This window comes from Mytilus galloprovincialis, chromosome 9 (genome assembly GCF_965363235.1).
Source record: "Mytilus galloprovincialis chromosome 9, xbMytGall1.hap1.1, whole genome shotgun sequence".
In the NCBI taxonomy this organism is placed as follows: Eukaryota; Metazoa; Mollusca; class Bivalvia; order Mytilida; family Mytilidae; genus Mytilus; species Mytilus galloprovincialis.
Genome location: NC_134846.1, coordinates 52,606,258 through 52,620,169, shown reverse-complemented (window position 1 = coordinate 52,620,169; position 13,912 = coordinate 52,606,258). Strand labels below are relative to the sequence as shown.

The window sequence follows — 13,912 nt, the reverse complement described above, 5'->3', positions numbered from 1 at the left end:
GTTGAGATAAATAAGTGCAGTTGAATAAATTAAAGATGACAACAAAACTTCACTACAAACTCACTCTGAATTTCAAATAAAAAAGTCAAAAGAGAATGAAAATAAAATAAATATGAAGTTTCATCTTAATAAGTCTATTTTATCAGAAAAATGAGATAATGCAAAAAAAAAATAGAAAAAATAATAAAAGAAATTTATCTTAGATATTGATGTGACTTAAACCTTAATTCTGAATTTAAGGATGTCTGCTGCTCTAATTTAAAATAACAAGGATTTCATGTGATTGCTTAAAATGAAAACAACTTTGATATTTAAAAAAAATGAAGTAATAAAATCGATAGTCTCGTGTGTAGTTTTCAAAATACGAGACATTTAGAAAATGGCGGGAAAAGGGTTTTCTTCAGATTTTACTATTTGTTAACATTGGAATTGTTTTTTACCCTTTAAACCAAGAAAAAATAACAAGGATTTCATGACAAAAATTCAAATGGTCATCAATGATCTATTGAACAGATTTATGAAGACAAAAGTGGGGTCTCGTGTAAAAAATATTTTAATACATTTGTATGGATAAAACCTGAGAAAATCGAAAATATGACAAGAATTCAAAAACATGACCAGCAGACATCCTTAAGCGATAGACCATGAATGCAGTTGAGATTCCTGTGCATTTGTATGTTCACTGTGTGATGTAAAAGGTGAAAGAATATCATGCAAAATAAGAACTACTGGTGTGTTCAATACACAGCAAAAAAATCCATTGTGTGAACAAGATAATAATCAATGTAAAAACACACTACAAAAAATGCAATGGGAACTCAATAGTTTTCAAAGAGTTCAAATAATGAATTGTTAGGCAACAGATCATGGCTTTGATGATTGAGTGAAATACAGGCAAAACAAACATGTTGTTACATCGAGACCAATTGTGAAACTGGTGACATTGAAAATATGAACTGAAACTATAACTAATTCACAACACATGTATTGGTATGGAATAAAATCAGGATTGGTATGGCATTAAACGGCAATTATTAAGCAAATTGGGTTATTCTGCAGACACAGTAATAATACAACAATTTTATTGAAATGAAAAGCTTTTAAAAACTACGGGAGAAACATATGCACATTATCTATTTTGTATTTAATTAAGTAATTAAAATTAAATCAAACATAAATCTATTCTATCCTCTAGCTGTAAAGGAAAATGATTGAGCATTCATCTAAAAATTGTGATAAAAAAATTGTCCAAAAATAATCACTGCCCGCTACCGTGTTACTACAAACTAAGGAGATACTATACTTGCAGCATGCCTCTATATTTGTCATATAGCAGACCAAAACTTGTCAAGTCGCACTTCTCTATCTAGGGTTAGAACATGCATATAATAAGGGTTAATTCTTATTTCCATATAAATATATTTTATACTCTCTACATTAATTAATATATCACTCTTCAAAATTAATTCTCACTATTTTTTTTTAACAAATTCTTAAGTAGGTTATAATTATATTTAAATTTTACAACTTAACGAGATCAAAAAGGTCAAACAAAAAATAATTCATTTAAAAATTTTGTGTTTTTTTGCAAACTAAGTGTAAATATTAAAAGATTTTGAAGCACTACAAGTGAAGGCACGGCACACTCTACAAACTGTACTTACAAATCGATTAAGGGGAGCTAACTGCTCAGAGGTAGGTCTACATATCAATAATTTTACATTAGACGCAGCTGTGCGTAATGTGGCCATTGTTCCCTGAAAATTAATCATGTATGAAATATTTCTGTTTATTTTCTTCTCATGAAAATACATTGATGTCAACAGACAGTTTCAAAAAGAAACTTAATCCATAAAATGCAAAATTCTTCTGAAAATTAGTATGTGCATTTAAAATTTCAACATTAGTATCTTAAACAGTAGTATTATCAGTCCAATTGTATTTTCTCTACAACTATTCCAATTCTATTTCCTACAAACCATGCTATACCAATGATACCAAAATAAAAATTTCAGACACTTACATGCAAACAGGTAAAACTGAACAATAACATAATGGGTAAAAAATAAACAGAGCAGAATTCTACTTATACAGAATTATTACAGAGGAGTTGGTTGGTTACACATTTATATGTAAAGTTCATGCTTTTTTCAGCTTTGAAATACTATTCATGTGATAATTGTTTTGTGAAACTTTAAATAACATTATTTTATTTATGAATACACTCAAATCATCAGTGTTCAATGATTTATATTTTTCTCATTATACTAACCATGGATATCAAACTTTTTAATTTAGTAACCTGAATATGAAACAAAACAAAAACTGATGGTGTATTTATTTGTAAAATATACAAAATATACAAAAATTTCTAAATATTTCTTACCTGAACAATTTTTCTAAGGCCATTGATCAGTTAAACAAAAGTAATTTTCAAGTTAACCAAGCCCAATGAACTTAAGGAGGCTCGCGGGTATAAGATTTTTAGAAAAAAATTAAACTTTTATTTTTCATTACAAATTTTATTAAATACCTTAAGTAGTTGTTACTTTATCATATGGTACAAAAATCATTAAAAAAATCAATTTGTGTTGATCCCAGGTTACTTTTAAAATGTCGATATCATTGAAAAAGCTCTAAATTATCTCCCTTTGGTGCAAAAATGCAATTTTTTGGCATTAAAATTGAAATATCTTTTTTAACTCATCGGTGACCTATATTTTTTAGTTGTTTTCTAATAAGCTGTACATAAACTAAATAATTGTAAAATTTAAACGATTTCTGTAATTTAGTTATTTTTTTTATTTCTATATTACCGCTATTTCTCCTATTAGTTCAACAGAAAAAAAAGGACATTAACGAAAGGTATGGTTCTTTCGAATACAGAATGTGAGCGTAAATAAACGGTGACCCCATTTTTTTATTTCATTTTTCTATTAAGGATAAGGTAAAGTTTATTTGTAGAAAAATATAGCGAAATCCTATATTAAATAAAAAGTTTCATTTAGACCCGCGAGCCACCTTAAATTATCAAATTTATTTTTTTCTCTTATGGTTTGCTTCCCTTTTTTTCTTTACCAGAACATTCATATTTTAAAACATTTTTTTCTCTACTTGAGTAAAAAAATCTTCATACTATTTCAGTATTTCAATTAAATTTCAACACAACTTAGGAATTCAAATAACTTTAAAAATATGATTTTTAAAGGTAGCATATATGCAAATGCAGCTTAAGACTATCATAAAAAAAAATATGCAGATTTAAATTTTCGTATATATAAATATAGGACAATTTGTTCTTACTTACTGCATGAGATAAATCTTTAACAGACTGACCATTCACTTCTAATATCACATCTCCTACTTCTAACTTCCCAGAGTCCATTGCTGCTCCTAGTGGGAATATCTTCTTTATTCTGGGTAGTCCATGTGATGGGTCACCAACGGGTACATCCTGTACACCTAGCACACTAAACCCCAAACCACTATTTCCTTTCACTAGATCAACTTCTAAGGTGTTCTCTGAAGATAAGTATTTTATAACTATACAAATTAACTTAAAAAAGACAACATCTTTTTTTTTTGTCTCAATCACCACAGACACATACTTTGACAAAATACAACAAATTAACATTTAACATTAGGATATTCATTTCTTTACTGCACGATTGGATTCTGCAGATATATTTCTTGTTTGCCAGATTCAGATGGCATTAGTATGAAACAACAAAAAAAAAGCTTGTAATGGGGACAAGAAAATTTATTTATATCAAATGTTTTCATTGGCAAGGAAAAAGTTTTAACTCCATTTACGCTTTGTTTGCTTCTCACAGAACTTTCAAGCCAAACGTATATCATGTTTAAGTTCTAAGCTGGCTTTGTAAAGGGGATAGAATAAGGGATGTGGTTCTCACTTTCTGGTCTACCATCAATGATCAAGAAGAAATTAATGCCTTACCCTTGTCCACAAATGGATATGGTTTGCTTTTAGATTCAGTCTCAGATGCATTACTCCCAGTGCCACTACCATCCTCAGTGTCAGCATTGGAATTAGTTCTAAACACCTGATCTGCCACTGGAGGGGACACGTTCACATCAGTCATATCTTTAGTACCAGGCTGGCCAGTAGACCCTGCAGAAGATCTAGATGACTTCACAGAACTTCTTGAGGATAGAGAATGTCCTCGCTCCATCACTAACAAGCAGCTCTCAGTAGCATCCCTGATAATCTCAACAGCCTGTTTATGGGTCACACCAACCAGACTTTTACCATTGATTTCCAGTATTCTGTCACCTAGGTAAAAATAAATATCTTGTATATGTTTTGGAGTTAGGTATGATGTCCATTTTCACTGAACTAATATTATGGATTCATTATTATTCGTGGGATACCAATTTTCGTTGATTTCGTGGTTATAGGTAAACCACGAATTCAAATGTTCATCAAGTACAAATTTCCTACAGGCTTATATGCAGGTCTTAGTAAAACTACGAAATCAAATGTCCACAAAAATACAAAGTTTCCTCAATCTAAGAAAATTGGTACCCACGAAAATTAATGAATCCACAGTATACATTTTTATTTAGGGGCCAGCTGAGGGCAGGTTTTTTCTTGTTGCTTTGCAGACCCATTGGTGGCCTTCATCTGTTATCTGCTGTTTGGTCTCTCTTTGGCATATTCCCCATTCCTATTCTCAATATTATCATCTTGAGAAATAGACAAGAGAAATACAGTATAAACCAAAGGTTTCTGGAGTAGACTGAATCTTTCTGCAGGTTGTGGTCTCTAGGCTCATAAAATAAAACATTACAGAAAATATCTAAGGAAGTATAAAATTAAATATTTTCATTGATACATTTTGTAATTTCCCAATGTTTAACAAGACTGTCATTTTTTTTTATCCAATTCATAATACTTTTTAAATTCAGTCAGCTAACAAAAGGTTGGCAAATTAATGTTCTTCAATGTGACAAAAGAGAAGAGCCTTATCACTGGACTTACCTTTGTGTATTGTTCCATCATTATCAGCAGCACCATCAGGTATAAAGGACTTCACATAAATTCCACCATGTCTAACTGTTGTATTTATACCACCCTGTAACACAAAATAGAGAAAATTTAACTATAAATATAAACTGTAATGCAGTTACAACTCCTGAAATTTATGTTATATTGTTTTCTAGTTCGGCGAAATACTGTAAACCAACTTATTTTCGCAGATACTTTTTTCACATTTTACCCTTTCTAGACCACTTAGCAGCTTTTAATTTCGCAATTTGTAATTTATTTGTAGTTTAGTAAGGAAACATCCAAATTTTACATATTCTCTATTATTTATATTGGTGTTATTTTTTTACTTGCAATGTCGCAAAAATAAATCACTTGCGAAAATAAGTTGGTTTACAGTATCCTCAAAAGTTGAGTATAATCCCTATTTATGTATAATATCAACACTTTTTGTCCATAAGAGTTATTTATTTAAGGTGGTACCCAACACTTTCACTAAAATTAATTTGGCTCATTTAATTTTCATAAAATTTTGTCAACGTATTTACTTTGACACTTTAACAAAAATTTAAAAATTTTAAAAAATTTGAACCAACCGTTTTGTCAGAAAAATTACACTGGTTATATAGCAGTTTGACAAACACAAATTTTGATCATTGAGAAGCTTAATATTGCCTTTACAATGCAACGTAATTAAAACGTTTAGCTGATATTACAGAGTTATCTCCCTGTAGTGTTAGGTACCACCTTAAATATGAGAACTAGAGGCTCTAAAGAGCCTGTGTCGCTCACCTTGGTCTATGTGCATATTAAACAAAGGACACAAATGGATTCATGACAAAATTGTATTTTGGTGATGGTGATGTGTTTGAAGTTCTTACTTTACTGAACGATTTTGCTTCTTACAATTATATTTATAATGAACTTTGCCCATTAGTAACAGAGAACTATATTTGGTAAAAATTTACATATATTTACCAAATTAATGAAAATTGTTAAAAATTGACTATAAAGGGCAATAACTCCTTAAGGGGTCAATTGACCATTTAGGTCATGTTGACTTATTTGTAGATCTTACTTTGCTGAACATTATTGCTGTTTACAGTTTATCGCTATCTATAATAGTATTCAAGATAACCAAAAACGGCAAAATTTCTTTAAAAATTACCAATTGGAGGGCAGCAACCCAACAACCAGTTGTCCAATTCATCTGAAAAATTCAGGGCAGATAGATATTGACTTGATTAACAATTTAACTTCTTGTCAGATTTGCTCTAGATGCTTTGAATTCATAGTTATAAGCCAAAAACTGCATTTTACCCCTATGTTCTATTTTTAGCCGTGGCGGCCATCTTGGTTGAATGGCCAGGTCATCGGACACATTTTTCAAACTAGATACCCCAAAGATGATTGTGGCCTAGTAGTTTCAGTGGAGATTTTGTAAAAGATTACTTAGATTTATGAAAAATGGTTAAAGATTGACTATAAAGGGCAATAACTCCTAAAGGGGTCAACTGACCATTTTGGTCATGTTGACTTATTTGTAGATCTTACTTTGCTGAACATTATTGCTGTTTACAATTTATCTCTATCTATAATAATATTCAAGATAATAACCAAAAACAGCAAAATTTCCTCAAAATTACCAATTCAGGGGCAGCAACCCAACAACCGATTGACCGATTCATCTGAAAATTTCAGGGCAGATAGATCTTGACCTGATTAACATTTTTATCCCATGTCAGATTTCCTCAAAATGCTTTGGTTTTTGAGTTATAAGCCAAAAACTGCATTTTACCCCTATGTTCTATTTTTAGCGGTGGCGGCCATCTTGGTTGGTTGACCAGGTCACGCCACACATTTTTTTAAACTAGATACCCCAAAGATGATTGTGGCCAAGTTTGGATTAATTTGGCCCAGTAGTTTCAGAGGAGAAGATTTTTGTAAAAGATTAATTTAATTTATGAACTAGAGGCTCTAAAGAGCCTGTGTCGCTCACCTTGGTCTATGTGAATATTAAAGGAAGCAGATGGATTCATGACAAAATTGTGTTTTGGTGATGGTGATGTGTTTGTACATCTTACTTTACTGAACATTCTTGCTGCTTAAATTTATCTCTATCTATAATGAACTTGGCCCATTAGTTTCAGTGGAAAATGTTAGTAAAAATTTACAAATTTTATGAAAATTGTTAAAAATTGACTATAAAGAACAATAACTCCTAAGGGGGTCAATTGACCATTTCGGTCATGTTGACTTATTTGTAAATCTTACTTTGCTGAACATTATTGTTGTTTACAGTTTATCTCTATCAATAATAATATTCAAGATAATGACCAAAAACAGCACAATTTCCTTAAAACTAACAATTCAGGGTCAGCAACCCAACAACGGGTTGTCCGATTCATCTAAAACTTTCAGAGCAGATAAATGTTGACCTGATAAACAATTTTACTCCATGTCAGATTTGCTCTAAATGCTTTGGGTTTTGAGTTATAAGCCAAAAACTGCATTTTACCCCATGTTCTATTTTTAGCCATGGCGGCCATCTTGGTTGGATGGCCGGGTCACCGGACACATTTTTCAAACTACTAACCCAAAAGATGATTGTGGCCAAGTTTGGATTAATTTGGCCCAGTAGTTTCAGAGGAGAAGATTTTGTAAAAGATTACTAAGATTTACGAAAAATGGTTAAAAATTGACTATAAAGGGCAATAACTCCTAAAGGGGTCAACTGACCATTTCAGTCATGTTGACTTATTTGTAAATCTTACTTTGGTGAACATTATTGCTGTTTATAGTTTATCTCTATCTATAATAATATTCAAGATAATAACCAAAAAGAGCAAAATTTCCTTAAAATTACTAATTCAGGGCCAGCAACCCAACAACGGGTTGTCCGATTCATCTGAAAATTTAAGGGCAGATAGATCTTGAACTGATAAACAATTTTACCCCCGTGTCAGATTTGCTCTAAATGCTTTGGGTTTTGAGTTATAAGCCAAAAACTGCATTTTACCCCATGTTCTATTTTTAGCCATTGCAGCCATCTTGGTTTGATGGCCGGGTCACCGGACACATTTTTCAAACTACTAACCCAAAAGATGATTGTGGCCAAGTTTGGATTAATTTGGCCCAGTAGTTTCAGAGGAGAAGATTTTTGTAAAATATTACTAAGATTTACGAAAAATGGTTAAAAATTGACTATAAAGGGCAATAACTCCTAAAGGGGTCAACTGACCATTTCAGTCATGTTGACTTATTTGTAAATCTTACTTTGCTGAACATTATTGCTGTTTACTGTTTATCTCTATCTATAATAATATTCAAGATAATAACCAAAAACAGCAAAATTTCCTTAAAATTACTAATTCAGGGGCAGCAACTCAACAACGGGTTATCCGATTCATCTGAAAATTTCAGGGCAGATAGATCTTCATCTGTTTAACAATTCTACCCCATGTCAGATTTGCTCTAAATGCTTTGGTTTTTGAGTTATAAGCCAAAAACTGCATTTTACCCCTATGTTCTATTTTTAGCCATGGCGGCCATCTTGGATGGTTGGCCGGGTCACCGGACACATTTTTTAAACTAGATACCCCAATGATGATTGTGGCCAAGTTTGGTTTAATTTGGCCCAGTAGTTTCAGAGGAGAAGATTTTTGTAAAAGTTAACGACGACGACGGACGACGGACAACGACGGACGCCAAGTGATGAGAAAAGCTCACTTGGCCTTTTAGGCCAGGTGAGCTAAAAATGGTTAAAATTAACTATAAAGGGCAATAACTCCTAAACGGGTCAACTGACCATTTTGGTCATGTTGACTTATTTGTAGATCTTACTTTGCTGAACATTATTGCTGTTTACAGTTTATCTCTATCTATAATAATATTCAAGATAATAACCAAAAACAGCAAAATTTCCTCAAAATTACCAATTCAGGGGCAGCAACCCAACAACCGATTGACTGATTCATCTGAAAATTTCAGGGCAGATAGATCTTGACCTGATAAACATTTTTATCCCGTCAGATTTCCTCAAAATGCTTTGGTTTTTGAGTTATAAGCCAAAAACTGCATTTTACCCCTTTGTTCTATTTTTAGCCGTGGCGGCCATCTTGGTTGGTTGACCAGGTCACGCCACACATTTTTTAAACTAGATACCCCAAAGATGATTGTGGCCAAGTTTGGATTAATTTGGCCCAGTAGTTTCAGAGGAGAAGATTTTTGTAAAAGATTACTTTAATTAACGAAAAATGGTTAAAAATTGACTATAAAGGGCAATAACTCCTAAACGGGTCAACTGACCATTTTGGTCATGTTGACTTATTTGTAGATCTTACTTTGCTGAACATTATTGCTGTTTACAGTTTATCTCTATCTATAATAATATTCAAGATAATAACCAAAAACAGCAAAATTTCCTCAAAATTACCAATTCAGGGGCAGCAACCCAACAACCGATTGACCGATTCATCTGAAAATTTCAGGGCAGATAGATCTTGACCTGATAAACATTTTTATCCCATGTCAGATTTGCTCTAAATGCTTTGGTTTTTGAGTTATAAGCCAAAAACTGCATTTTACCCCTATGTTCTATTTTTAGCCGTGGCGGCCATCTTGGTTGGTTGACCGGGTCACGCCACACATTTTTTAAACTAGATACCCCAATGATGATTGTGGCCAAGTTTGGTTTGATTTGGCCCAGTAGTTTCAGAGGAGAAGATTTTTGTAAAAGTTAACGACGACGGACGACGACGACGACGGACGACGACGGACGACGGACGCCAAGTGATGAGAAAAGCTCACTTGGCCCTTCGGGCCAGGTGAGCTAATAAAATGTGATAAATAGTTATCACTTACTGTGACATTCAATCCAAAGCTGCCATCTTTTTTAGTCAAATATACTTCATAACTTTCTATAGACTCCTCTTTTCTTTCTCTGTAATAAAATTAAAGCAGAGGATAGCTTTATATAATACTTGAAAGACTAACTTTACCAAAAAAGTATTTTTATGTGTTTGAAAATGTCTGACTAACTTTAAATGTAAATGTTAATCCAATAGATGATTTTAAGGTATAATAGTTCATAATTCAAAAATGTTTATAAAACTGAAAACATAATTACCAAACTTCTGTACTGAACAGATGAAACAATGATTATAAACCACTGGATGTTTGCATCATTTCATCATAGCAATTATTCAATCAATAAAATTGCATTCTTTTAGTTGGCAATTATTGTTTTTCTCATATAAATAACTGGAAAAACTATCTATATAAATTTTCAATACACATCTACACAAATCAGAAATGACAACCGAAAGACTCCAATACGCAGGAATGATGTACATGTAATGGAAGAATAGAAGTCTCTAAATCCTTACTTGAGTACTGGTTCAGCTATCACTTCCTCTTGTGGGACTTCTTTTAATGGCTTTTCCTCTTGTACACATTCTATAGCTTGGTCAAAGTCTGAATCTGTATCAGATTCAATCACTATAAAACAGATATACAAAAATCACACCGTTTTTAATACATTCTGTGGATATTTTTTTTTTATTAGAACTTGTAATGTAAATGCTATCCATTATTTCAATCATTTCACAAACATGTATAACATATAAAACACCAAAAAAATGAACAATCTTTAATTATTTAAATATATGTCTTGCAGTATTCCTCTAATCTTACAATTATAATGATTTGAATGGAGACCAAAGGAATAAAAGATGAAATACTCCAAAAAAAGGTAAAAGGATGATTCTTTGAATAAGAACCAGATGCTCCGCAGGGCACAGCTTTATACGACCACAGAGTTGGGGCAAGTATGGACACAACATTCAAGCTGGATTCAGCTCTAAATTCGGATTGTGATTAAATAGTTGACACAGCATTGGTTTCTGACACAGAATGAATGTGGTCTAATGAACTTAAAAAAAATTTTTTTTGCCTATAAGCAATTCACTATGCTGTTGAATATTAATCCTCTCAAAAAAATGTTTGAAGAAATTTTCTTTTTATTTATTAAATCTGAAATGAGAAAAATTGAACCCCCCCCCTTTTTTTCACATCCCCCTTTCCCTTATTCCAAAACTGATCTCAATTCAAATTTCTAATGGAGTTTGCAACAATAACTACTCATTTAAATACATCATAAAATATTAAAATGTAAAAAAAAGTGCTTGTTATCACTGAATGGTAAAGATTGTTTTAATTTATCAGTTGGTAGTAAAAGTAAATATATACATTGTATATTGTGTAAAACAATGATTTAAGTTGATTAAACTACTATTCTGGACAAAGAAAGATAACTCCAATTTTTGAAAATTTCTTGCTATTGCACAATATTGTGCAATTAGATATTTCATGCTATTGCGCAATACTGTGCAATTGAAAATACTTGCTATTGCACAATACTGTGCAATTGAAGATTTCTTGCTATTGCGCAATACTGTGCAATTGAAAATTTCTTGCTTTTGCACAATACTGTGCAATTGAAGATTTCTTGCTATTGCTGAATACTGTGCAATTGAAAATTTCTTGCTATTGCAATACTTAATATAATAATTTTGGATCCTGATTTGGACCAACTTGAAAACTGGAACCATAATCAAAAATCTAAGTACATGTTTAGATTCAGCGAATCAAAGAAGCCCAAGAATTCAATTTTTGTTAAAATCAAACTCAGTTTAATTTTGGACCCTTTGGACTTTAATGTAGACCAATTTGAAAACGGGACCAAAAATTAAGAATCTACATACACAGTTAGATTTGGCATATCAAAGAACCCCAATTATTCAATTTTTGATGAAATCAAACAAAGTTTAATTTTAGACCCTTTGGGTCCGTTATTCCTAAACTGTTAGGACCAAAACTCCCAAAATCAATCCCAATCTTCCTTTTATGGTCATAAACCTTGTGTTTAAATTTCATAAATTTCTATTTACTTATACTAAAGTTATGGTGCGAAAAACAAAAAAAAAATGCTTATTTGGGCCCCTTTTTGGCCCCTAATTCCTAAACTGTTGGGATCTCAACTCCCAAAATCAATCCCAACCTTCTTTTTGTGGTCATAAACCTTGTGTTTAAATTTCAATGATTTCTATTTACTTATACTAAAGTTATTGTGCGAAAACCAAGAATAATGCTTATTTGGGTCCTTTTTTGGCCCCTAATTCCTAAACAGTTAACGTTGGAACCAAAACACCCAAAATCAATCCCAAACTTCCTTTTGTGGTCATAAACTTTGTGTCAAAATATCACTGATTTCTATTAACTTAAACTAAAGTTATAGTGCGAAAACCTAGAAAATGCTTATTTGGGCCCTTTTTGGCCCCTAATTCCTAAACTGTTGGGACCAAAACTTCCAAAATCAATCCCAACCTTCCTTTTATGGTCATAAACCTTGTGTTTAAATTTCATACATTTCTGTTTACTTAAACTAAAGTTATAGTGCGAAAACCAAAAGTATTCGTACGACAACGACGACGACGAGGACGACGCTGATGCCAACGTGATACCAATATACGACCAAAAATTTTTCTATTTTTGCGGTCGTATAAAAACAACAACAGGAATTTATAACTTGTGACAGAATATATTTTCCAAGCTTGCAAATAAAGTGTATTAATCCCACTTTTTTTTCTCTTATTTAGTCCGTACTTACCAGTATTACATGGGGCATACTGTTGTGGGATTTCCACGATTTCACTTTTTATAGATTCTATCTGTGACATAGTAGATACATCAGCTGTATGTACATCAGTGTGTACATCAGTATATACATCAGTGTGCACATCATTCTGTACATCAGCCTGTACATCAGTATGTACATCTGTATAAACATTAGTATGAGGTGAATTATATACATCATCATCATCATCATCAAAGCTATCATCGGAATTGTCATGCAATGGGTTTATATTTTCATGATAAATGAGAAGGTCTGATGGGTCAGCCATAGATTGTTTTAACTTGGTCGAGATGACATCATCACATATTTTCCTGCGTACAGACTTGGGAGGTTTTATCTGACACACGTATAATTTCACAAAGTTTTGAGCCTCGCGGATCAGCTGAACGGCTTGCTGCATTCCTTCTATAGTTTGGTCGTTGATTGCAAGCAAGCGGTCCCCTGGATGAATTCGTCCATCTTTGTCAGCTGGCCCGCCAGGTGTCACTGTCTTCACAAATATTCCCAGGTCTGTTTTGTTGGGGTTTTCACCTCCTACAATGGTGATGCCGATCCCATACTGAGGTTCTTTTTCCAGAACAACTTCAAATATTCTGCCGTTATTTTGTTTTTCTGGAGAAAGGAGCTCATTGTCAAATCTATGCTGAAGTGTTGCTAAATTAGAAAAAAAGAAATTCAAAATTACATAAAACAACATTAGTTCCTTTTGTATTTCTTATAAATGATAAATGTCTGCAAAACTATGCTGTCAGCTCTTTGTTTTAGTTTTTCAAGGATTTATGTTGTGTTCTTGATTTAAAATATTCAGTTGCGACCCCTTACAATTGGCCGTTTCAGTTTCTAAAGAACCATGGGTAATTTCATTGTTTTGTACCACAAAGTGATAATACATCATGACATTAGTTGAATTTCCATTGTTTACAATAATTTTAACCAATCACAATGTTTTGGTGTAGACTTTGAAAATATTACCCAGCATGCATTAGATTCTGAAAAGGCAAATTCCATAACAAACTTATATCTAGTTCAATTAACAAATTCAAAATTATTAGTGTAGGCAAAATATGTACAAGTCTTTGCCTAAAAACTAAAAAAAAAAAATTGAGGAGTATTGTGCATTTTCAACAGCAATGTCTTTTGTTTAACTATGTGTTAAATGTTCAGTAACATTAAAATGATCAAACATTTAATCACTCTGATTATGACGA

At 32.2% G+C, this 13,912-nt stretch overlaps 1 protein-coding gene across 6 annotated transcripts in view; it reads right to left on the bottom strand.

The window, feature by feature from the left end:
• Positions 1-13,912, bottom strand: part of LOC143045262 (tyrosine-protein phosphatase non-receptor type 13-like) — a 90,368-nt gene that overhangs the window by 17,170 nt on the left and 59,286 nt on the right. For 3 of the 6 annotated variants that reach the window (XM_076217634.1, XM_076217636.1, XM_076217635.1), the window contains 8 exons: positions 12,678-13,358; positions 10,396-10,507; positions 9,872-9,950; positions 5,003-5,096; positions 3,959-4,294; positions 3,308-3,522; positions 1,665-1,757; positions 1,304-1,366 (listed from right to left, as the gene is read on the bottom strand). In XM_076217634.1, the coding sequence (XP_076073749.1) occupies positions 1,304-1,366; positions 1,665-1,757; positions 3,308-3,522; positions 3,959-4,294; positions 5,003-5,096; positions 9,872-9,950; positions 10,396-10,507; positions 12,678-13,358 (1,673 nt within the window). The remainder of the gene's footprint in view (positions 1-1,303; positions 1,367-1,664; positions 1,758-3,307; positions 3,523-3,958; positions 4,295-5,002; positions 5,097-9,871; positions 9,951-10,395; positions 10,508-12,677; positions 13,359-13,912) is intronic. The other 3 variants (XM_076217637.1, XM_076217638.1, XM_076217639.1) reach the window with 3 other exon arrangements.